General features: G+C 34.3%; 5 protein-coding genes across 6 annotated transcripts; 2 read left to right on the top strand and 3 right to left on the bottom strand.

Annotated features, from left to right (window-relative positions):
* Positions 752 to 6,021, bottom strand: LOC109330891. Its single transcript, XM_019565161.1, has 6 exons — positions 5,554 to 6,021; positions 4,667 to 4,765; positions 3,351 to 3,528; positions 2,495 to 2,592; positions 1,500 to 1,561; positions 752 to 1,256 (listed from the first exon to the last, which is right to left on the bottom strand). The coding sequence occupies exons 1-6, from the start codon at positions 5,983 to 5,985 to the stop codon at positions 1,133 to 1,135; spliced, it is 993 nt and encodes a 330-aa protein (XP_019420706.1). The 5' UTR covers positions 5,986 to 6,021; the 3' UTR covers positions 752 to 1,132.
* Positions 6,545 to 10,745, top strand: LOC109330896 (probable uridine nucleosidase 2). The gene is made up of 9 exons (XM_019565166.1): positions 6,545 to 6,762; positions 7,057 to 7,172; positions 7,397 to 7,456; positions 7,907 to 8,092; positions 8,173 to 8,277; positions 8,382 to 8,478; positions 9,313 to 9,420; positions 9,500 to 9,635; positions 10,420 to 10,745. The coding sequence occupies exons 1-9, from the start codon at positions 6,714 to 6,716 to the stop codon at positions 10,526 to 10,528; spliced, it is 966 nt and encodes a 321-aa protein (XP_019420711.1). The 5' UTR covers positions 6,545 to 6,713; the 3' UTR covers positions 10,529 to 10,745.
* LOC109330863 (phytochrome-associated serine/threonine-protein phosphatase-like) lies at positions 11,340 to 18,410 on the bottom strand. The gene is made up of 10 exons (XM_019565136.1): positions 18,292 to 18,410; positions 17,000 to 17,146; positions 16,835 to 16,902; positions 16,566 to 16,623; positions 14,175 to 14,285; positions 14,038 to 14,088; positions 12,846 to 12,989; positions 12,673 to 12,768; positions 12,175 to 12,246; positions 11,340 to 11,563 (listed from the first exon to the last, which is right to left on the bottom strand). The coding sequence occupies exons 1-10, from the start codon at positions 18,370 to 18,372 to the stop codon at positions 11,480 to 11,482; spliced, it is 912 nt and encodes a 303-aa protein (XP_019420681.1). The 5' UTR covers positions 18,373 to 18,410; the 3' UTR covers positions 11,340 to 11,479.
* LOC109330818 (pentatricopeptide repeat-containing protein At5g16860) lies at positions 19,841 to 23,566 on the bottom strand. Of its 2 annotated transcripts, none has more exons than XM_019565102.1 (3): positions 20,842 to 23,566; positions 20,039 to 20,475; positions 19,841 to 19,942 (listed from the first exon to the last, which is right to left on the bottom strand). In XM_019565102.1, exon 1 carries the CDS (start codon positions 23,472 to 23,474, stop codon positions 20,892 to 20,894), a length of 2,583 nt encoding a protein of 860 aa, XP_019420647.1. In that variant the 5' UTR covers positions 23,475 to 23,566; the 3' UTR covers positions 19,841 to 19,942; positions 20,039 to 20,475; positions 20,842 to 20,891. The 2 variants fall into 2 exon arrangements, with proteins under 2 accessions (XP_019420647.1, XP_019420641.1); XM_019565096.1 differs by having other exon boundaries at positions 20,039 to 20,395.
* Positions 24,068 to 24,803, top strand: LOC109330876. The gene has a single exon (XM_019565148.1). It carries the CDS (start codon positions 24,117 to 24,119, stop codon positions 24,627 to 24,629), a length of 513 nt encoding a protein of 170 aa, XP_019420693.1. The 5' UTR covers positions 24,068 to 24,116; the 3' UTR covers positions 24,630 to 24,803.

Raw genomic sequence — 26,607 nt, 5'->3', positions numbered from 1 at the left:
CAAGTAGTTCCTTTCCTTCTTGGTAATCAGTAATGTCACGATAAGGCTGTGTGTATTTACTTTCTCCATACTTCATTAGGTGGGAGCTTCGTTCACTGAACTGCTCGAGACAATAATGCCATGAAGGATGCCTTGTCAGGACTCATGTACAACCGGGCGAAATGTATTGATATGTAATCGAAAACCTACATCACTGGCTGATGAGTTTAGAATCTGTGGTACCAGCTATTTCAAAGTGATAGTGGCAACTTCTCTAACTGCATGTATCAGCTATTAATTTATGGTCTTCTAAGAATCTAGTGCGCTGCAACAAATTATGACTATAACTTAGCCAAATACTTGAATTTTTATTTGACTTGTTTATCATTGAATGTAAGTTTGTCATTGAAGGGAGTTCTTATATAATGCACATAGAATAGCACAGGAACTAATCATTTACACAACCTTAATATTTAATTCAGTTTAAATTAAAAATGTTAGGAAGAATTAATTAAGCCAAATCAAGGAATATCTTGTCAGTGCAAACTGTATTTTAATACTTAACGATACTAGAAGACTGATAAAATAAGACTTCTTTATAGTATCATTATTACTACATCATTATTAAGTATTAATCATCATTCACTCTAAGAAAAATTACACTAATAATGTATAGATATAAACTCATTATAAATAGAAGTACATCAAGAAATTTGGGGCTTGTCAAAGTAGAATTTCCTGATAACTGAGACAACTCGTCTTTCTATAACATACTTATAATATGCATTGTAAATAAAAAACCAACCCAAAGTTATAAGAAATAGCAGCTATGTTCTCAAAGTGAACACACATAAGATCATTCTATATGTATATCCAAATGTATTTCTACAATGATTTTCGTTAATTCAACTACTCCATTGTTAAAGTTAATGCCGCCAAAAACTGACCTTAGCAGATAAAAAAATCAAGGACAAAATTTAATCCAAAGGGATCTTGAAAGTTGAAAGTACACAAATAAAAAGTAATGAAAATCATGCCCTTTGCTTCTTTTTTCCTTTTGGCATAGGGAACAAGGATGGTGTTGTGAAACTTGCAGTCACAAAGTCAATATTTATCTTTTTCTGATGCAAAAGACTGAAATATGCATTTTGCATCAAGAGGCATCAGTTGATGCCTCACCAGAATCTTCTGAATCTGAAGCATCAACCATTCTCTCAAGTGAATCTATACTGCCAGCTTCAGAGATAGTGTGTATCCTGAGTTTGTCAGCATCTTCACTGCAGAAAAAAAAATCGAAGAACGATGCTATGTGAGCACGCTTATTGGTGTTTTCAATCTTAAATTAGTATTCTTATAACAGCAACAGTTTTGTTCATAAAAAATGCTCAAAGGGTCTTTAGCATGCTATGCATTTGCAGAGACTTGTATCTTTAATGAGAGCTTTCTCACTTTTTTTTAACATTCATTTTTACTACTATGAACTAAAACAACCATAAAAACCAAACAGGTAGAGAGCATACTCTGTAACTCCGAAGATTTCCTTGACAATTAAAGAGCTACCTCTTGAACAAAACTCCGGCAGCTGGAACCAGAATAACAAAAGAAAAAATTAATCAAGTCAACATTGGAACACATAATAGACACAATTACAATCATGGACATTAGCCTTTTAGAATTTTACCCAATAAGCATTATAACATTTTAGAGCAGAAATTACATTCTCCAACTAATTAAATTTAATATATATACCCAACATTAATGTTACATAGGCAGAAATTTTTGGCAGAAAGCAGCTAGAATTTGTCAAGATTGAAAGATGGTTATCGGATGAGTCAAAGTGATAGAGATCAATTATTCATGCAAGAGTTATTTATTAACAATGCCAACTCATTCTGGCAAAAATAGTCCACAACATTCTGGTAATATAGTATTTCTTAACATATGTTTTTTTCCTCTTTAAATTCCAGCCACTCTTGAAGTGAAAACAGAATAAAAAGGTCAGCTAGTGATGACCATGGAATCACACATCAAAATTGAAAAGCTGAAGTAGCAGCAATTCTCATAAATGCTAGTTCTCTTAGAAGTTTATGGGGATGATGACTAGGTTGTATTTTCTCCTATTCTACAGTACAGACTTTAGAGGTACTTAAATCAAACAACTTCAAGATTGTACACATAACCACTTCCATATGGCTAAACATAAGCTAGGATTATATGAAAGTGTCGGGTTTGATACTCTGATGTCAAAGCATTATGGGCAGAAACTTGATGAAGAGGAACACTATAAATTACACCAATTAACAAGTAGATTTCTGCCTAAAATAATAAACAAAACCATTCCCCTCCTGCAATGGTTCACAAACATTTATAATTTCAGCATTATGGGTCCCTAATAATTGCCAAATAAATCCTGGAACCAAAATAACAGTAGTATCCAATAGTGCCAAACATGTAGTAGAATACATACAGAAGATGAGCAAAATTTGTATCAACTTGACTATTTGCAGCCAGTTACCTCAGATAGATAGAAGATCTTTCCAAAAAGGGCTTGAACAGCTAATTTCCTCTTGAAACCCTTTTCAGTATAGCCTGATTTATCCAGCACAATAGGGCCTAAAAACCATTTAAAAGTAATTGAAGTCAGAGAATTGAAATAATGCCGTAACTTAAAAACAGCTTCATCTAATTAATATGGGCAGAAAAAGGTTAATTCATGCATTAAATGATCGAAAGAAATTTGGAGAAGGGGGACAAATTAGTTTGCTTTCATCAGCAGCACCCATCCCTTCTCGTGGGACCTTTGCATATTTAATGTAATAAGCTAAAACTTTTTACTTGAAATTTAGTTTATTAAGAAGAGCTGTCGCATCTTACAAACTCATCTATTATTCATTTTGAATTAGAATTATTAACATTGTTGAGATGATTAGAAGATTATGTATTTGATTGATTTTACATAGATGATTATGAAATCATGTCTTGTAATTATCTCTTGATTTTATTTCCCTAAAGTTAATGACAGGAAGCATGTAAGATAATTAAGGTATTCGAAAATACTATTTTTTGTTGCAATCCCTGCATTAGAAAACCATTTGAATTAAAGCTACTAGGATTAAGTTATATTTTCTAGGTGTGTAGGAGGTCATTGGATCAAATCTCCATTCTCCCACTGTACTAATAAAAAACAAAAGTTGAATCTGAGAGGATGGGATCTAGATATTAACCCTTTCTGAATATAAAGTGCAAGCCCGATAAAAATAATTTTGTTCACAATTCATCAGATGACTTTTCAAGACAGCCTTGGCTAAAAGATACTATCATGCACTATGACTACTCAATGAATATCCTATCCAATGTTAAGAATAAATCACCTTTGTCACGCACAACTCGTCGAGATATTTCATTCAGAATGTCAGCCACTTGTGAATCATTTAACATAGTAGCACTCCTTAGCTGAATTAAATCAGCAACCAAGTCAGGGTTGAATGGTTTCTCATTCAGAGCATACCGGATATACTTGCGCAAAATTCCTTCCAAGTCAAAACCTGTCTGAATACAAATTAGCAATTGTTACCTTAGAATCATATGGCACATATTCACAACAAATAAAAGTGTGCGAAGCCAGAAACAGAAAATGGTATTTCTATGAGAATTTCCTCAACCAGCAAACAGAAAGCTAAGAAATGTTTACTTGACCTAAACAGATGGTAAGACCCTTTACTAAGAAAAACTGCAAATTTACTGTTTGCTTATTAACTGAATTGTACTTCCAGATGGATAATGGGTCTTATTAATTTTGTAAAACCAAAAGATAATATCACTATGATAGTGTGATGAAGCATGAATTCCAGGCAATTTATAAGGCATGACAGAGGCGCAGAAACACACTAAAACCAAAAGACAACATCACTGTCATTACAGAGATATGTCAACCTTACACATTAATCTTGGAAAGAGAACAAAATGTTTATGCAACACGTAAGAAATTGGGTATATTGAGTTAAAACATTTGTTCTGTAAGTCCAAAATACAAAGCAGAAAGGGAGAAAGCAGCTTGATCATTTCAAAATTCAAACAAGTAGCAATTAGTCCTGATTGAAACTTATGCACAATCCCGAAAATTGGGTAAATCAATGTATCCAGCATACAGAACATGAGATTCCCCATATGAAAGTATTGCATACATCTAACATTACATGATTGTGCAGAATATTACCGTATTGTGGTTTCTTACTCTCGTGTGCAAGTATTATACCTTTTCACCACATTTCATTTATGTTTAGTTCTTTAAGGATGTCTGTTGTACTTTACTGGTTCCAAAACAATTCTCACAAAAAGTACAGAGTTTATTGTGCCAGCTTTGATTACCAGCTACTGTCATATAAGCTACTGTTCTCATAATTTCTTTAAGGGTAGCAGCCAATATACTTGGGCAATAATGCCCATTCTCTACTATGGTCAGAGGCAAATTCAAAAATTGATTCCCAAGACAGAGTGTGGCCATATGTTACTCAACAACAAGTAGTGACAAAAGTTTAATGCAAGTCATGGAAACAACCTCTTCTTCGACTTGCGAGGGTAAGGTTGAGTACATCTACCATTCTCATATCCTACTTAATGGGAATCTCGTGCACTTTTTTTAACAAAAAAAGTTCAATGCAATTGTGCTAAACATTATGCACCTCACCTTATTCTCAAGTTCCTTAAGAGCGTCAAGCTTGACTTCATCTCTTCCTTTTTTAAACAAATCATCCAATGACTTGCACAGTGTCGCATTTTTACCGACCTGAAGAAAAAAACATATTAAACATACCAAGTTAATAGCAATGATACTAAAAGAAAGGAATCACTGTCTAAAACAAAGTCAACAAGCTTTTACAGATTTGTATCAATGTCTCAGTGACTCAAATCCTGACAACAGCCTTGTTTATTACGACCCTCCTCAAACCCACTAGATGTGAGGCAGGAGACTAATACACCGGACCACCCTCACAGCAATATTTTCATAACTAAAGCGAACAACTACAACCAATCCTTTTTCCATTAGATGGGGTTGGTGGCTTCATCGATCAAACAATGTCATAATACCATATTGTAACATGTTTATAGACAAAACATTTTCATATTATGTATACTTTTTGGTCTTTCCCTGCCACAACCTACTGGGTCACCCTATATCTGATCTAAGGGTTTCTCCAGACATGCCCAAACCACCTAAAGCAAGATATTATCGTCTTTTCCATAATAGATGCTACCTCAACTTCATTTATAATGCAATAATTCACAAACCTATCTTGTCTAGTTTGTGGATCCATCCAAACGCAACTACAACTATGCTTTCATGTTGGCTTTTTACCACTCATACCCACTGATTATTTTAAATTGTAGTCCACAACCCCATTTGTAGTCGCAATATTGCGGTTTTTAAAGTCTCTACATCGACCACATTTTCGCGCAAGACACCCATTTCAGTCCTATATACCTAAATTAATATACCGTTCCACTATTTCTAAGACCAATACAAATTGAAACATAATATTTATTTTTGTGAATAATGAATGAAACAGCACAAACCAGTTTTCGGCGTTTAGCTTTAGGAGAAGTGAATTTGTTTAGGGTTTTGACAAAAGCAATAACGAACGTAACAGCAGCGTAACTAAGAGGGATAGCGAGAATCCAAGGCAATGAAGTGGGACCCACACGAGGACCAGGAATGGCTTGAGTAACTGAACCTGTGAATTCAACAACGTCCAAAGCTTTTTCTTGAATCCAAGGTAGTTCCTCTTCAATTTCTTCTTCTACATCTTCAATTTGATTCTCCTTTGAATCGGATTTTTTGATGTTGGAAGTGTTTTTTGAGGCGCGAAGAGAGAAAGAAGAAGAAAGTAATAATGGTTTTGGAGAAGGGAAAGTGAGAAATGAGGAATTTGTGGAATTTGTGGAATTTGAAGAGTGAAATAGAGAAAGAGGAAGGTTTTTGGAAGAGAGAGAAGAAGTAAAAGCCATTGAGACAAACAATTGGGACTGTGATTCTCAAAACCTTAATCCTATCTTTCCAACCCTTCCTTCTTTTCTCTCTCAAAACATTTTTATCTATCAAAACTTGTAGGGCTTGTTTGAGAGTTGGATTTTGTAATTTAGATCTTAAACATAATCTTTATAAAACTAACCATATTTTTTTTGTTTCCCACATGTACTTTCATACTGGAAATAATTCTGTCCGAATCAAAAATATTTACAAGTATTAGAGACTAACTCTTTTAACTAACATTTTTTAAATCCATAAGACTCAAACCTCTGGTTAAGGGAAATCATGTAAAAAGCAAGACATGTGGAATATTATGTAAAAAGCAATTTCATACCATGCAATATAAAAGACTTTATTTAAAAACTAAAAAAAGAAGCTATTTTCATTAATAAAAAAGGTAAAAACCCTTACATAATTAGACATGTGGAATCCATTTCAATAAGTTAATAGATAAAATATACAACTTATTTCCGATCTACCTATTTCAAGAGTAAGTTTTTTAAATTGATGTAAATCCGACTTTTAATGGAAATCCTGATCCAAAACGTTCACATGCAAGAACTAAAGTGCATTAAGCAATTTTAGTTGTCTTGTTTGTCTCTGTCTCTGAAATTTCCCATTAAGTTCTACAAATCTGATTTGGTTCGGAACCAAGTGAAAGTCACATCATATCATCTCTTCTCTTTTATAATTCTCATCATATCATATGGCACTCCAACCAAAGAAGATCATAATTGATACAGATCCAGGCATAGGTATTATATATCTATTTTGAGGTCACAATTGTCTTTTCATCATCAAATCATGTTTTAATTATCAACAAGACATTGGTATAGTAGGGTAAGGCTTCCTCTGTTATATTCCTATGATTAACAAAAAGTCGATTATTAGATTTCTGAGAGACAGTCACGAACCTTGAAAGATTAGTTATTGAAAGATCATGTTTTATAACCCGTTTTTGAATTAAAAACTTTGTGTACTTGATTTAATTTTTAAATAAAATGTTTTAAATTCCTTGTTTGGCTAAGAATTGAATTTGATTTGTGTAGATGATGCTATGGCAATATTTCTTGCCTTAAGATCACCGGAGATAGAAGTTATTGCACTTACAACAATTTATGGCAATGTTTACACCACCTTGGCAACCAGAAATGCATTGCATCTGGTGAAGTTATTGTGATTCTTTCCCTGATCAATGAACACCTTTCATTTTTAATGCCAAAATTTTACAATTCTGGAAAAATTTGGTTGTTTTTTATTGAACTAAAGTTGTAGGGAAAGTTGTTCGGATTTGTTGTATATGTATTAGTACTCTTGTTTATGTGATTTTTTATGATTTGTTTTCTATGAACTTATAGAGTTGAGTTTCTTCTTAATTTTCATATGCAGTTGGAAGTTGCAGGGAGAACTGATATACCAGTTGTTGAAGGATCTCATGTCACATTAACTGTAAAAACTCATTTATCACTATCTTTGATTATATGTTTCATTTATGTGATCTTTTGGGTAGTATACTTTTTGTATTACATACTGTTCCATATTGAATTTTTTTGAGAGACACACATGCTTGTAAAGAGGGTGAATCTTAGCGCAATGGCATAGGTTGAAATCCTGGAAACAAGCTCTTAACTTACGAGGTTAAGGCTGTGTACATTTATCCTCCCTGACCACACTAGGTGGAAGCCTCGTGCACAAGGCCTCCATTTACGCACATGCTTGTAATATAATGTTGATCTAACTTTGTTGCTGATAAGAATCTGTTTACTTCTTTCAAGTCCATCATTGTATTTGGTCACCTCAGTAATGAAGTTACACAGCATTTGCAGTATGAACTAAAAATCTGTAGTGTATGTAAGAATTTTATTCAACTGAATGTTGTAACTCTTGTTGGTTGTACAGAAAGGAACAAAACTTCGTATTGCAGATTTCGTCCATGGTGCAGATGGACTTGGCAACCAAAATTTCCCTCCACCAAAAGGAAAGCCTCTTGAAGATTCAGCTGCTGCTTATTTGGTTCAACAAGCAAAAGAAAACCCTGGCAAAATCACCGTCGTGGCATTGGGCCCGCTTACTAATATTGCGTTGGTATGATATATATGCAATTTCCGATATAGCAATTCCATGTTACTCTTTATACTGTGTTTGACGAATTTCTATTTTTCTAGGCTGTACAACTAGATCCGGAATTTTATAAGAACATTGGACAGATTGTTATACTTGGTGGTGCTTTTGCAGTAAATGGCAATGTGAATCCAGCTGCTGAAGCTAATGTAGTTTCTCAATTCTGAATTGAAATCCTAACTACAGCTTCCATGTAAATATTATATCAGTCACCGCTGACTCTGTCTCACTCTTCGGCTGTGTTTGGTTCCAGATATTTGGTGATCCAGATGCTGCAGATGTTGTATTCACAAGTGGGGCAGATATACTGGCAGTGGGAATAAATGTAACTCACCAAGTTGTACTCACAGGTACCCCTTTAGCAAAGCCCTTCCGCTCTTTCTTCCTATTTCTGCCGCGGTTATGGTAATTTTTTGTGCTATTTCCTACATGTTATACTCATCATTGATCAAGTAACATTTTAAAGGGATATTTTTTAATTTAGTTTTATCTTTAGCAAGTTCTTTTGAAAAAAGGTTTCAGTTCAACTTAACTCATAGAGGTCTTCCTAAATGAACTGGTATTCTCTAAAAGAGCTTCATTGGTTATTTAAAAATAATGCAACCGATTACTAAATAGTTCCATCATTTACTGTCTACCCCACCCCAAAAACATATTTGTTGAAAAAATGGAGAGTAAAGATAAATTTTGAAGCTATCTTTTCCTCCTAAGGAAACATGGTTTGTTTTAGTATCTTTCTATAGCAATTTTCTTTTGTCATGTGTGTGACAACCAATTAAGTTGCACTTATCTTGTTTTGTAGCACACTTAGTTTTGTAACTATTGAGGTTAGACAGCATAGTTCATTTTGTGTGGTATTTCCATTTGTATCTCTTGGTTGAAGGTTATTTTTAATCCATTTAGACACAAACCAAGGGCATGGAAAGATACTCGTATTTTGGATTGAGAGCGACAATTAAAAGCTTCTACTAACTTCTTCATTAACTTATTTTGATTTTCATGACAACATTTTGAAATCAGGCTTTTCTGAAACTTGCTGTTATCTGTCTCGTATTTGAACTCTTAGTATTAACAAGAGCTTCACATCAGCTAAACAGTATGAGCATGCTGCTATTATGCCTCACCTAATTTATCTTCTGTCACCACTTTTCTGGTTTACTCTTATAAAAAAACAAAATAACCAGATTCCGATCGAGAAAAGTTAGCAAGTTCGAATGGAAACTTTGCTCAGTACTTGAACAAAATCTTAGACGTTTATTTCTCCTACCATCGTGAGGCATACAACACCAAAGGTTTGTCCTTTATAGTGTGTTAAAGAATTGGGAGCTTTATAATAATCTGAATTACTAATTATAGTGACTTTGTATACAGGTGTTTATCTTCATGACCCAACAGCACTTCTTGCAGCTATTGATCCTTCACTTGTAACTTGCATGGAGGGTATTGTTAGAGTCCAAACCAATGGTATTACAAGGGGAATTACAATACTTTACAACAAACAGAAAAGGTAGAAACCAATGGCTGATGATGTGTTCCCCTAGAACACTCAGGCTAAAACACTATCTATATTCATATGCATGCTAATTCTTCAATTCATAGGAAGTTCTAATTCTTTCCAAATTATGCAAAATAGTGTGTTAAATTATGGTATAAAAAACCAATTTTTCAATAAATCTGCAGTCTCCATAATTGCATCATTGAACAAAAGAAAATTAAGGTCATAAACAGGGGATTTGCTTTTTAGACTGCGACTTGTTTCCCTTATTTCTTGCAGAATACTCATTCTAATTGATTTTAGTGAGACCCAAGAATGATACCGAAAAATGCAACCATGATAACAACCTCTTATAAGAAATTAGTCGAAACATAGTCACGGAATTCCTGAATATTTAGTTCATATGTTCCATCTATTTTGATTAGGAAAAAGAGCTATTGTAGTACACATTTCTCAAGTACACAGTCTAGCATACTCTTTTATTTTGGCTTTTCCATTCTTGTTTCTTATTTTGTTGTCTTTTTGTACTTGATATTATGCTTGTTGAGGATTCCAAGTTTTTATTTACTATGGTTGTGTAATTGGGATTATGCAGTTATTTTCTTTACCATTCCTTCTACCTTTTACCATGCTTATTTTCTTAACAGCTTTCAACACTGAAAATACCAATATAATGGATAATAACAGTTACACAAAAACCTCTTTCACAGTGATTTCTTTTCATCACCTTGTATCAAAAAATTCCTTCACTATATGCCTCATCACTTATATATTTTGTCTCTTTGAAATGAACCAGGTTTGGTGAAATCACTGAATGGTCCAATAAGCCCTCTGTAAAGGTTGCTGTGACAGTTGATGCTCCTAGAGTTGTTAAGTTGGTTATGGATCGTCTTATGGACTCTTGAAGTAGACATTGGAACCTCTCAAATTACACCATTAATTCTTCTCTATCAACTTACATATAGTTTCAAAGGTTTAAGCTAAAAAGTGTCACTTAAATGTTGTATTTGTGTTATGAAGTTCTTGAACACTATTTTTTTACTGTGCATTTCATATCAAGTTTTCAACTTCAATGTGGAGAAAGAAGACTCTTGATTTGTTCATTTGTTCTTCTTTGGTCTCCATGTACAACAAGGATTACATGTCCCAAAAAATTTATGTCCCCACACCCCACACCAATCATATTCCACCAAGTAATAAAAAATAAATTATTTTCTGTTTCTATGATTTTTTTTCTTAATTAGTTGACACTTTTTATGTTGTTCACAATGGAAAAAATTGTAAAAAGAAGACTCCAGTAAATTAGAGCTGTGGAGAACTGGTGAAGTATTACAAAAGGTAATGTTTTATTGGGAAAATAAATATATCACTTTCTTAACATATTAAATGTTTCCTAATGACAATTTACCTTTTAAATTTCTTAACATGTGCTCTTAGGCTTATTAGATATCCCAAACAATTATAATGACTTTGAAGTATTTCAATAGTTGTATCTAATAGGCACATGCATGCAAATACAAGCCCTTCTCATCCAACATTATCGATAATCAAATATTTACTAAAAGAAGGAATTCACTTACTTCAAGAGTAATTTTTTTAAAGTTACTCCAAAACTTACTCCTCATCCTAGCCATCATATGGCTATGTCTATACATAATATGGTTGCATTCGTAATTAGTAAAAGAAAAAAGAAAACAATTAGATTGAGAAATCTTGTGCCAAAAATAAGATTCACTTTTAGAAAAGCAATGCATTTGAATCTTCATGATACATGAATATGGACATTCAATCTTAATAGTAAAAACCACTTACAATATAATTTTACAATAAATTCAAAGCAAAACTTTGCCAATTTATTATAAGAAATAAGGAACCCCTGTTCTGGGCCCTCTCATTTGGTTGTTTTCTTCTGTTTCAGTGAAAAATTTAACTTCTCTCTCCTGTTACAAGAGAAGAGTGAAGTTGTCAATAAACAAAAGCCTCATAACTAGTAAGCATGATCACAACCATGACATCCCTTGCCCCAAATATTGTACAACAACCACCTTAATAGCAAATAAATAGAAGCATACACACACAATCTGTATGTAACGGTAAGATTACTTGTCTTGGGACATGGAGGTCATAGGTATTGGAAACAACCTCTTCGCTAGGAAGGGTAATACAGCATACCTACCCTTCCCAAATTCCATTATATGGAAGCCTCATGCACTGGGTTACCCTTAACATGGTATCAAAGTCACTACGTTCAAGTAGTGAGTTGAAATTGGGCTTATAAGTAAGGTACCATCCTACCCATTTAGGTGAGCATTTATTCCTATTCTTTGGTTAATAATACCTTTTTCTTCTGTCACTCAATTTCTTTATGAAGATCATACAAGACCATTTACTCTTTGTTGCATCAAGGAAAAAAGTCTTGTTTTATAATAATATTACCAGAAATGAGATGTGAAAAACCAAAATCACCACATACATCATGGGACCAAATGAAGCAGTAGCCAAGATAATTATCAAACATATTTAAAAATAAAATAAGCTACAGATGACTCACCATATTTTCATTGAAACTAAGAATGGAAGCTACATTTCCACAACGGTAACAGTAATTAGGTGCAGACCATACCTGCAAAATTCTAAAAGAATTACTCTATTGACAGCGTGATTTTCAAATGAGTCTACTATGCATAATTTTTACAAAATTTAAATACAAAACCAATCAAGCCTAAGTCCCACAAGGTTGCAAAATGGTTAACTCAATGATTTGAGGCCATTGAGGCCATTGGGCTCTATCATAAATCAAGTTTAGTAAATCCGTTATTCCATTTCAAGAAAAGGGTATTGAAGCTTCTCCTCCTAAAGTGCTAAAGCAATGATCCTTGCTTACCAGTTGAACCACCCCTTGTAGGTTTCCTTTACCCCTTTCAATTGGACTATTTCTAACTAAAGCCTCCATTGGCTATTTCACATGACAAAATCACCTTAAAAACAGTTAATTGAAAAACGAAATAATCTCAGTCATTTTAAATTTTCAAAAGAAACAGATGCTTACAGTTACAAGGCCTTTGTCTTGGAACATATACTTAAGGCCTTCTTGAACAAGTTGGTGCGCTCGACAAACAAGATCAAGGTTGTTTATGTGATTGAACTGCATGAAAACAATGCATTTGTGAAATACACACATCATATACAATTCTATAAACAATTAACAATTAAATAGATCACCTCGGAGGTGACACGCGATCCAAAAAGCCAACCAGCTCCACGAGGACTGACTGCCCAAGTTTCAATATCTTCGGGATCACTCCACATTAAATCACAAAATGGCCCTTCATGAGGAATTTCACAGTTTCGCTCAATGACTCTTATCTGGTATTAAAAGTGTGTTACTATCTCCAAACCAATATATGTAATTACTCACTTCTTGAAAATGTAACATGATCTACTTTTCAATTATACAAATAAATAACAGTAAATTAGCAAACAACTACCTAAAAATCATAGATTCAGCAAATTTTTATTTTGGTTGTCGACTGTCTAACACAACCTTCACCTTTTATTGCTCCAAGAAACAATTCGTAAACAAAAAATAAATCAAAATCAAACAGCTAAAGAATTTCTTAAGGCAAACCAAAAGCAGACGACATTCAATTGCTAGTAAAAAGAAAGGAAAAGAAATATAATGCATCCAACTATGCAAGATTATCAATTTATTTAAATAGTAATATTTTCTTCATTGAAGAACCAAGGAAGCATGGGGCAGAAGGTAGAACCAGCAAGCTAATCTCAATAAATACTTCACATTATGAAAGCCAAGTCAAGAGGTGTCATATATACAAGCACATCTAATATACAAATCAGCTTAACATATGGTGTATTCAAACATAGACAGCATAAGGATATGTATACACAAGTACACAACAATGTCCATGTTAGCAGTTGCAAATTAATTAGACATCTAGCTAATATGCAAGTAAGTCGACAATTGTATGACATAGCATATATTTGGTTTTTCTAGATTTTTAAACAAAAACAGCTGTACAAACAAAAGATTTATATGCATCTTCTTTCAACAACAATAAAACAGTCTTTTGCCACTAGGTGGGGACAGCTACATGGCTCAAACAACGCATTTGTTCTGTCATAAAACAAGTTTCCAAAAAGGCCATATGGATCTTAGTCCTTTTAATAGTTTCATGTGGAATTTTTCTTGGTATCCTTCTACCTCTAACTATCCTCCATATGATCCACTCTTCTAAATGGTTCTATTGGTTTTCTTTTCGCCCGGAAAAATGTTCTCTCTACATCTTTTACTATTATAACTTTCTAAGCACAAAATAAGCTATGATCCAAACAGGCAGTTTTAAACTTCGACAATATTATGTTTGACCAGCAACTGGGAAAGAAGATAGAGAACCTGATCAACTGTTCGAACGTCCGGAGAAAGGCCGCCATGAACACAAAGTACCTAAATCAACCAAAGCATATAAAAGTCTTTTACTTAAAACAGAATTCAAAATAGAGGAAGGGAGGGAGGGAGTAAAAGAAATTTACTGTTCCATCTATAATTGCGGAAAGTGTTAGATAGTCAAAAACATCTGTACAATATCGCCATGCATTAGCATTTCCATACTTTCTCTGACATTCATCATAAAATCCATAGACCTGGCAAAACAGTAAATTAACATAGATTAGCATCATAAATTTTGAGATTTCTAATTTTGAATCTTAGTATTTACACCATTTACATCTTATCTATGAGATTGCACAATAGAAATCCATAAGCTTTGGCATTTCTTACTACAATAAGAGTAATAAAGCAAAACTAGAATGATATCTCATAAGTCCCTACACCATTTGATCAATTATATAATCAATGAAATTCTAATGTTTGTTTAAACAGAACAAAATCTCCTAACTTAATCACAATTACCAATACAGTCCAGCAATGGGACCCTGATCTGCATATATAAATGCATTTATATGTAAAAATACCGTTAGACATATTTTTTTGCATTTAACATTACTGCCACAAATTATCAATAAATCTTCTCGTGTATACCTCTCAGGCTAAACATCAGTACATTCCTATGCATACTTACAGCCAAGGTTGCTTTACTAAGACGTTTCTAGCCAAGACGAAAAATGAGACTAAGTGCTTGCTTGGACGGGCTATTTAGGATTTTTACTTTAAAAGCCTTATATATTATGTCTAAAAAACTATGTGTGTTTTTATAATTTATAGCATGCTTGGATCAGCTACAAAACTGAGGCACTGCAAAACGTGTTTCCTTTTTCTAAGATAGTATTCACACGCTCTTGATGTCACCTATCATGTATAGTTCTCCAAAATATGTAGGAAAAACCAGTTTCCCAAATGAACCATTAAGAGCCATAGCTTCTTTCAATTCTAAGATAATTTGTGACCATAATGAAGGAGGAAATTTATCCCAATATTGCTAATTTAAAAAATCCATAAATCAGCACTCAAAATTTATTTCCCAAAATCTTCTCTCCATCATCTTAGTTGAGAAGCCAGTTTGGCAAAAACCGACTTCCAAACGGACCTATACTTCTTGCATTGAGAAGTCAGTTTAGGGGAAACCAAACTGAACATGTTTTTTCAATGATGAGAAGTCGGTATCCCAAACCGACTTCTCAACACTGAAAAAAATTGGGTTGTCAGGAAGTCGATTTTCCCAAACCGTCTTCTCAACACTAAAAAAGACTATTCAGAAGTCGGTTTCACCCAAACTGACTTCTCAACTACAAAGGTAAGTAGGGGATTTTGGGGAATAAGTTTTGGGGGCTGACTTGTGTAATCCTTTTTAAATTAGCATTATTGGGATAAATTTCTCTAGTGTGGAAGGACAGAAAATTTTAACAGGAAAACCAATAATGTACTAAATGCAGCTCTAGTTTGCAAAGTATAAAAAACTATTTCATGTTTTCCTGAACATATCAGGTTAAACAATTTCAGGAAAACTGCTTCTACTTCAAAATAATTTAATTATGATAATAAAAATTAAACATAACTAGAAGCCATGACATTGACACCACATGCAGTGAAGTTTAGACTTTAGAATATGGCCTATAACCGCTCAGCTGTTAATGTGTTATGCTGAGTTGCTGATAACCAAAACACACATCCATGTTATTCAAAAGGCGAGGAAGAATACAATTACCCCCACAATATACATCAATGCATGGGTCCAAAAACAAATCAGGTATCCAATGGACAACCAAATCTAACTTTAAGCGTTCACATCTTGTGTTGCAGCAACCGAAACCTTAACCTACAGAAGATGAGACGCTGTTTGAATCTGAACTGCATCAGCCCCTGAGGCCACTATCAAACCTACACAACCCGTTCTGTAAAAGTCCTAGCTAGTAGATTCTTCTAGATTACATAGAACTGGATACAGAATTTCAAAAGGACCAACTTTTAAACTGCCATAGGCTTAGCTTAGCTCAAGTTCTTCGTTATACCTAGGCATAAATTGGACTGTGAAACTAATATTGTCTCGGTGAACTCAACAGCACAGGCAATGCAGAAAATAACACAGCAAGGTGACATGCAATGAAATCATACATATAATCAGATCACAAGCTTTGTCTAAGGTTAGAATTGGCATATGCTAAATTGAATGAGGAGGAACTCTTCCATAGCCCTCCTCTATTGCATAGGCTATTGACTATAATAAAATCTAAGGCTATAATTATTCATGCCATAATTCTGGTCACAAGAAATGATGCCATGCATACAATCACATCATAAATGCTTTTTAAGTTTAGAATAGCACCCTAAAATGACATGGTGCAGAAATCTTCAATTAAACCCTCCTCAATTGCATGAGCTGTTTACTTGAAATAAATCCTACAATCTTAGAAAGATTCATGACAGGCACACACAATAGCAAAGTACATGACAGAACAAAAGTGTACCTGTGTTAGTTGTCTACTTTCATGGTTTCCACGTAGAAGTGTAATATTAGCCGGGTATCTACGAAATGAATCAAAAATAAAAAGAAGCATACATAAAAATAGTAATCATAAAATCACATCACAGCTATGAGATCAGCCCCTTAAATGCAACCACTAGGAAGCCTTAAAATTCCCCTTAAATGCTTCCAACATCAAGATTAAATGATCAATTGGCCTTATTCATAACACAGAAAGTTAAACATATGCAAGAATGCATGAAAATAACATACCTAGCTTTTAGTAGCAAAAGGATTGTAAATACTTCAAGACTATTATAACCCCGATCCACAAAGTCTCCCTGCCACACATTTAGAAAGATATAGAATTCATGGATTGATAAAACAGTAAAGCTGCATAATCACATCATGCATTTTTGGGAGAAGGGTAGGACATACCATAAAAATATAATTTGTCTCTGGCACATGACCTCCAGTCTGGAAAAGTTTCATGAGATCATGAAATTGACCATGAATGTCACCACAAACAGTTACTGGACTATTAACAGGCTGCACATTGGACTCCTCAATAAGGATCTCTTTAACCTGACAGATAATCATCATATTAATCAATAAAACATCAAAGTTCACATAATTCACAATATAAGGCACGAGTTAGCAATTACCTTGAGGTGAAAAAATTACAAACTCAACACCACATTATTTTACAAAAGAAAAACATTTTGAGAGAGAAGGGAATAGAAGAAATTGAAGAAGATAAGAAGTCCTCAGAAACTTAAAAAACGATGAAAACCAAGAATACAATGAAACAAGAAATATACAGCAAACAGCAACAAAAATCAAGTCGTAATTCCAATAGGTGGAGTCGGCTACATGGATTGAACAACATTATAATGTTCTATCATAAATCATATTCATTGACAAAGTATTAATCTCTAAATTGTTTCAGCTATGGTACCTAAGATGTGATTCTACCATTTTTTCTACAATAGGAACTACTACAACTTTCTCCCTAATGCGTTCATTTTTAATTTTATCTCTCAGTGTGTTCATTCATACAATGCAACATTCTCATATTTGCTACATGAATTTTATTCTTTTGTTGACATTTTACCGCTCAACATGTAGTCTCATATAACATTGCAAGTCTCATAGTTGTGCGGTAAAACTTTCAGTTAAGCTTGAGTAGAATCTTTCTGTCTTGACACTTGAAGCACTCTATCATTTCATCCACCCGCTTGAATCTCATGGTTTACATCTCCGCCAATTTCTCCAATGTGCAGTATGATTGACCCAAAATACTTAAATCTAGTGAGTTGTGGTACGGTGTGATCCTCCTTCTAAACTTACACTTCATATATTTTGTCTTACTTTGACATATACGAATAGCATATATTGAATTCGTCTAAAAAGCATATCTATTTCCCTATTGAATTCGTCTTGAGTCTCCAATTAGCACAATATCATTAACAAAAAATCATATATTGTGACACCGGTTTTTGGATACAATCAATAATCACATCCTGAGATCAAAATACTACAGATAAACTAAAACTCAAGACAAACATAGCCTTGCAAAGATTCTAGCATTCAATTCCAACAAAACCTATTTACCATCTTTGGTAGAACCAAAACCCCCAAAATTAACACTAAAGAACATGTATAAAATGATTAATAGATTCAATTCGGAAATTAATAGATTGAAAGAGGAAATGAAATTAGAGAGATACATATTCGCAAAGAAGCTGAAGCTCATTTTCGAGAAGGTGTTGACCATCTTTAACCTTCGAGATCCAATCATCCAAATCCATTGTTTTGTGTTCTTCAATCGGAGAAGGAGGGTTCTGCTACTGCTACTGCTACGGTGAACCCAGTCAACAATAAACAACTTCCACTCTCTTTTTCATTTTATACTATACATATTTCTCGAGTACACTACTCTAAGAGTAAGTATTTTTAAACTTATTTTTCGTCTTATATACCTATTCAATATATATAAACACACCTTTTAATTCTTTAAGTTTTTGTGTATCAAATTCATCACTAACAGAATTTAATTATAAATTTTAATTCTCACTTTTTTTTTACTATGATCAAATATTAATCCCTTCATTCATTGGAGTCTTTTTTTGGAACACATTCATTGGAGTCTGTTAATGATAATGAAATGCACATGTAACATTTTTTTTTATTTTCCACCATGGGAAATATTCAAAAACTACTTCGTTCTATTTAAAAAAAAAAAAAATTGAAAATATATGAATTGATGATTAATATGTTGTGCATTGGAGTGTAGTTATTTTTTAGAGAATGATAAAAGAAGAATAATTTTGTTGTTATCGTTAATAGACAACAATGAACAGATATACTATTGTGAGTCACAAGAAAAAAATGTATAGAGTGTTAATAATCAGCTTTGTTTTTTATAATTTTAAGATTTTATTAAAAAAAATCAATTTTATCATCATTAATTCTTATACTATCATTTTTTATTAATTCTACTTTTTATTTTCTGTTAGGAAATGAATATTTGTATTTTAGTCTAATTGCATTTCATTAATAATTAATAATATTTGTATTACACATAAACAACAGAATATAAAAAATAGAAATCCAATAGTTTGAATTAGTGAGTACATTTAAATCATTAGATGCCCTTAAATTGATGGCTAGGATGAGGGGCAGCTTTTAAAAACTTACTCTTGGAGTAACTGGATCCCCGCACAAGCGATTCCGGCTTATGCTATGAGTTTATTTAATCTTCCCATCAGCTTTTGTACCCAGCTGACAAGTTTGTTTAATCGGTTCTAGTGTTCTTCAGAGGATAATAGAAAGAATCGCTGGATGAAGTGGAAGATGCAGATCCATAATAAAGTGAAGAATGATTTGATAATATATGTACCATTGATTAATATGTTGTGCCATGTTCCAAAATGCTTAACCATGCTTCCCTGCATGTTCGGCTAGAACTAACTAATAATACTACTTTGGTAAAACATTTAAAACACATCCTCAATGAAATTCCTTCTAACAATAATCTACCATAATGTTACCACGAGTCAGCTCAGTTGGTAGAGTTGCGAGATATTACTTGTGAACATCGAGGTTCAAACCGCAAGTAGTACACTATCTCTTCCCCTTACAAAGCAGAAATAAAATGCCTATATAAAAATCTGGCATAACTTTGTTAGAAAGATTGTATTTACTTTCAAGTTTACATCAGTGTATAAGAGAATTATATTCACAATAACAAAATCAAGTTCTTTGAGGAGTTCTTATCAATCTGTACTACTCCAGGAGTCAATGCATTGCTATCACCAAAAACAGCATTTATTTTCATAATAATGTTACCGAGATCACAATGTTTCTCGACCTCATCGCCTGCAAGAATATAAAAAATTTGCATGAAAAACTTATTACAAATTAAAGTGGGTGTGTTTGCTACTTTCTTTGTTACTATGCAATATCCTTTATTACCAGTTAAGCCAAGAAGGTAGAGATGGCACTACACAAGATGGTTCCATCAATGACAGGACTGTAGCCGTAACTTGCTTGGCGTATGCCTTGATTTCAGGTGACATGGACTGTTTCAAAGCCACAAGGGAACCACTCTGGTGGTTGTGAGGAATGAGATTGAGGACCACCCAGAAGAAGTGAGGGGAAGACTGCGAAGTTGATCGTCTTCAAGATCACCAACTGCATTCTCAGTCCGGCCCTTCTTAGGTGGTTTATGTCCGTTCCGTAAAACTGTAGAAGATCATACCGGCTCTAGGACCACTCAAATTCTTGTGGTTCTTGTTGTGACAATGTCACAGTACTCAAAGGGATTATTACCTTTGTGCACCCAAAAGTCATCATTCAGACCCAAAACACAATAAATTTTGGAGTTTAACATTCAAGAAACAAACTGAGGTCTGAGGCATAAATAAAACAAATAAAGTGAGATTCATTTTTGTTAGCTCATCCATCTCAACAAAGAACATATCTAGAATCACAATATCACAATTATATACATTAAGCATTTAAGTAGTCTTTCCACATACTAAACAGTTTTAAGTAGTCATGTATGTAGCCACAACAGAATCACTCACCTAACCTTTAGGGATTCGGATAAGCTAACTAAGGAAACTAAATATACAACATATTCAAATCAAATTAAATCAGAAGAATATCTCTCAGATATATATGAATTGATACTCACCTGTTGTCTTAAAAACAATGTTCTAATTATAAACATAATTGTAAATTGGTAATGAGTGTTATTACAATAAGATAATTACCTGGCATTGCAAAAATGTTATACACTAAATGGATTTGCTTGACTCCATTCTCACCAGTACCCTTTGCACGAGCAGGATCCATTTTTGAAATGATGGAAGCGACTTGAGTCTCTTAGTATGATCTCGTGATCGATAATCATGGATATGTAAGTTATGGCACTATGGCAATCACCACAAATGCGTAAGTTCTTGGTGATTCGAATAGGTGTCCCTGGAGGTGATGTTAGGATGCCATAGGCAAGAGCCAACTTTTCACTATGTTCAGAAAGCAAGTCACCCTTTTCTTCATCATCTACATCATGAAGAGCAAAGCTTGTCTGTGGAACATACCCAATGGCTTTAATGGATTGAATCAAGTCTGCAAGTACTTCATATATCTGCTGAGATTGTGAGTGAGATCGGTCCCCAACATAGAAGGTTGCAAAGCCTTCCTTTCCTTGGACCCAGCTGCAACCAGGCCTTTTCTTGACCCCTGTATGTTTCATCAAATATCTAATCCTAGCCACATCTTTCCAACGTTTGGCATTAGCATATATGTTTGAGAGTAATGTATATGACCCATCATTCTCTGACTCCAACTCTAACAATCGATTTGCAGCGAATTCCCCAATTTCAACGTTTGAATGCATCCGACAAGCACTGAGCAAGGCCACCCACACTACTGGGGTTGGTACCATGGGCATGTCATTAATGAGTTTCATTGCTTCACCTAAGCGACCAGCACGACCCAATAGATCAACCATGCAAGCATAATGCTCTTCTCCAGGAGGAACCCCAAAATCGTTGCTCATTCTATAAAATAAATTGATTCCATGATCCACCATTCCTGAATGGCTACATGCATAAAGCACAACAAGAAAGGTTATGCCATCAGGCACTAAACCCATATTCCTCATCTCATTAAAAACCCGGAGAGCATCTTCACCACGTCCGTGCATGCCATAACCTGTCATTAAAGTCGTCCAAGAAACGGAATTTCTCTCTGGCATGTTATCAAAAACAATTTGAGCAGTATCAACATCCCCAGATTTAGTATACATGTCTATGAGACAATTAGTCACAAAGAGATTATCAGAACCGTAATTATTGCGCAGCAAATAAGCATGAATTTGCCTACCAAACCTCAATGCTGCCATACGAGCACAGGCCATGAGTGCACAAGATAATGTAAAATCATTTGGCCTTATAGAATTGCCCATTTTGAACATCTCAGAGAAAAGTTGTAGTGCGGGACTGGCGTCACCATGCTGCGCATACCCGCCAATCATCACAGTCCAAGTAACCACATCCCTATCCTTTGGGGGTATTATGTCAAACATTGTACGACTCACATTTACACTTTGACATTTAGCATACATGTCAATTAGACCATTAATCACCATCAGATCGTCTCTCGTATTGTGTCCATTGAAGTTGAGGATAAATTTGATAGCATAACAATGAGTTTCTTTTCCATTAAGCAATGCTCCAACAGATGCACAACCTGAGAGTAAAGACACGAGAGTGACCACATTTGGCCGAGATCCACAATTGCACATCTGGCGAAACACGTCCAGAGCTTCACAACCATGCCCTCTCTGAGCATACCCTGCAATAACAGCAGTCCACGTCACAACATCTAACCCAATACTTTCCTCCCTCATCTTCTCAAACAAAGAAAGAGCATCTCCAAATCTACCGGTCTGAGAATATCCAGTCACCATAGCATTCCAAGAAACAACATCCTTTAACCTCATCCTCTCAAAAACCATACTCGCCTCATCCATCTTCCCACACTTGGCGTACATATCAACCACCGCATTACCCACAAACACATCATCCACCAACCCACTCCTAATAGCAAAACCATGAATCTCTTTACCCAGCAACAATGCACCCAACGAAGCACAACCAGGAAGCACATTAACAAGACTAACCGCATCAGGCAACACCAACCCTTTACCATTCATTTTACCAAACATCTTAATCGCCCTACCAACATCACCCACTCGCGTATAACTACACACAATAGAATTCCACGAAACCAAATCCTCAACCCCTCTATAACACAAATCATCAAACACCTTCCGTGCATCTCTTATCGCACCGAACCTCCCATACATAGCAACCACAGCATTACTAACAAACACATTAGACTCAAACCCAGTTCGAAACACATCAGCATGAAGCGATACACCATACGAAAAAGCCGTTATTTCACCGCAAGCTTTAAAAACAAAAGGAAAAGTATAATGATCAGGTTTCCAACCAAGTTTCCTCATTTGATGATAAAAATCCAATACAAGATAATGGGCTTGAAGATGAAGAGCACACCTTATAAGTTGGTTCCACCAAAATACATAATATGAAGATGGTTGAAGAAAATGGTTTATAAGTGAAATGGAATGGGAAATGTTGTTTAAGGCTATGAACGTTCCAATGAGGTTTGGTGCAAAAATGTTGACAAGGCCTTGAACGGTTAATTGTTGGTGAAAGAGTTTGGCATTGGTTAAGGAATTGCATTGTTTCAAGAGTGTTGGTGTGATTGTGATTGGTGGGGGAGGGGTGGTGGTGGAAAAGGGAGAGGAGATTTGAGTGGTGGTCAGGAGTGGTGGAAATGGGTTGGGGTTCAATGGACGGCGGCGCAAGAGCATGCTAACCGTGTACAGGTGGCGGTTTAGGTGAGGTAGTGGCGGCGGGAGACATCAACCAATGAAAACCATGTTAGTTAATTTTGTTTTACAAGTTACAAAACATGTATTCTATACATTATGGTGTTAAATAATAATAAAATGTTAAGGTTGTCTTAGATACTCAATAATCAATATAAAATTCTTGTTCAATCTCTGTGAAAATGTTAATGATAGATGCTTTTCACTTAATGTAGATATGAAAGATACATGCAACACGTTATATTTTAAAATAAATATGTTTATGTTTTTTTGATATTATTATTTATAACTAAATTTTAGTTAAAATTAAATATTTAATATGTTGGTAATGTTTTATTAGTTGTTATATACATACATCTTCGTACAAGTTTCGAATAAATAATTGATGTTTAATTTCATTCTTTATTAAATTAAATAATATTATGCACATTCAAACCATTAAAGTGATTTTCAATATCAGCCTATCACGTATTATGACAATTATTCTTGGAAATATATAGAGCAACAAATTCAAACTTAATAAATCCTATTTATAAGAAAAGAAACCCTAATTTTGAAGTAATTTCAAGTAAGATAAGAATAAACATGAAAGAAGAACAAATAACATAATCAAAGAGAGAAAATATGAGGGGAAGAAGCAACAACACGATGAAGATGAAATCGAAAGAAGAAGATGAAGTTGAACAACTTTTGCAAGCTACACAAGACCATTTCCTATTAAATCTCTCCCTCAATTCTCACACTACTCATTCTTCACCTTCTCTCTCTTCTTCTTCCAATAACTACGATCATATCTCTCTCGATCTCGATCTAGAGCGTCGATTTCAGGCCTTGAAAGGAAAAAATCATTCACAAAATAAGGATCAGGAATTGAATTCTGTTCTGGGTCATGATCTTTCTGCAAGATTCGCTGCTCTGAAAGGTAAATCTTCTTCTTCTTCTCATGATCCATTAGGAGTGGGTCCCACGGTGTTATCGAATGAATATGAAGAAGAAAGTGAAGATGAAGAGGATCAAGTTCAGAAATTGATTGAGTGGGCTAAAGATGCTGCACGTCTTGATCCTTCTCCGCCTTCTGATGAAGATGAAGATGATAGTGATGAAGATGAAGATAATCGAAGAAGAAAGCGGAAATAATTAATTTGTTTTATTTTACATTACCCGTAGGATTATGATTATTATACCCAAACTTTTTATGTGAACTTTGGAAGTGTTTTATAGGAAAAAATGATATCTTTTATGTTATGAATTGTGTATTGAGAGAGATTGGTGTTTTAAAATTGTACTCCGAATATTGCGGTTTTGGTAGTCTCTTGAAGGATGGCAACTGCAATTGTAGTTGCATGCATTGAGAGTTTTACCTAATTACTTGGTAGTTAATCCGGATGCCAAAGATCAACGTTTCGATTCATAAGAGCAATACTTGTTGGGAGGGGCAACCACGCGCTACGAAAGGGGTTAATTCCTTACTCAGTTACTCTTAGGATGAGGAGATACTTTTGGTTATATAAAATAATGTTATAGGAAAGAGAATGATGTATCTCCTTCAAATTGTGGCATGTGGTCTTCTGTTTAGATTTTTTGTCCTTTTTACATGATATTATAAGGAATGAAATTGCATATCTTTTTATGATGTTATTTTGTAGTCCCAAAAGATAGTTAGAAAAGTGCTTGATAGACTACAAAGATGATTAGATTATGGAGGGGTTGAAGTGGGGTATTATGCAGCTAGTTAGCTAATTTGGTGATTTGGGTCTAACTTAGAATCTTTGGCATGATGAGGTTTGAGGGTTTGCTTGAAAATAGGATCATCTAAGCTTTTACATGATAGTATATTAGCAATAGATTGATCATAGCTAGCTTGGAATAGTTTACTAGTGGATGCTCATATTTTGGAAAAGAACAGTTCCTTAAGTTGAAGATTTGAAGCCCTCATTTTTGTAGGTACTAGGTAGTATTATACTCTAATGAGATTGTGGTTCAATGTTTTTTCCTTGTTGTAGACACTTGTTATATATGATGAATGTTATTTTTACAATTAATACATTGTTAATTGTATTGACCTATACTCTAGGTGAAGCAAGAAGTAAAATGCTAAAGAGAATAGGTATTTGTGGTTTAAGCATTGCATTGGTATATCTTGTTAGATTATTTCATGCCAAATAAATGAACAGGGTCTTTTTGTTTTGTTTGATTATGGTTGTGACCTGCATATTGTTTGCACTATTACTGGTATGGAGTTGATCCATGTACTTTGTGGTACCTCTTGTACCATTCCTTTTGAATAAAATTCTCTTCTCTGATAAAAACCAAGCACACACTGTTTAGTCTTAATTAATAGGATTGAAATATTATGTCCCCATCTTATCATTATAAAATATAGTTGTATGTGCTCAAGATCTTATCCTTCATACTTTTTCTTTTGATTGTTTTGAGCCTTTGGGTTTATGGCTTGTGTTAATTGGGAACTGTTTGATTCCAACTACAGGAACTTAAAAGAATAAGAGAACATATTCAGCATTGCATCAAACGGCTGTTTGTTGATACTTGGTTGCAATCTGATTTGAAATACTTAGAAAAATGTTTGTTGGGCCTATTCAAGTGCGAATTTTTACGTTGGATACGAGGGGATGAGTTTAAGGGTATATCCATTTACAACCAATTGTGGTGTTGTTAGTAGAGAGGAACAAGAACCCATGTGATGCTATTAAGAAGATCTTGGCACTCACTCAACTTTCCATTCTGGAATTTGCAAGGCCAACCGGGTTGATCTAGGTTCCATACCGGGAAGATGCACACCATGATGAGATGTTTGTTTGTAGAAGTTGTCTTAGATATAGTCATCATAGGATGGCCATTAAAGATAGGAGGTATATGAACATAAGATGGCAGAGAATTAGACGCAAAACCATAGTCATATTATACATGGTTCTCTTCAATACGAGTACGGATCCGTAGTTCGCTACTACGTTAAATATATGGTGTGTTAGGGAAATATTTAGTACGTTTTTTGGATCATGTCAAACAAACAAGATTAAGAGGAGCACTTAGAAGAAGCAAAGGATGGATGTCAACGCAATTGAGCCTAACATGCCATTAACTTAGAAGAAGAAAG

The sequence above is a fragment of the Lupinus angustifolius genome, chromosome LG02 (genome assembly GCF_001865875.1).
Source record: "Lupinus angustifolius cultivar Tanjil chromosome LG02, LupAngTanjil_v1.0, whole genome shotgun sequence".
In the NCBI taxonomy this organism is placed as follows: Eukaryota; Viridiplantae; Streptophyta; class Magnoliopsida; order Fabales; family Fabaceae; genus Lupinus; species Lupinus angustifolius.
This window is presented reverse-complemented; position numbering and strand designations above follow the sequence as displayed.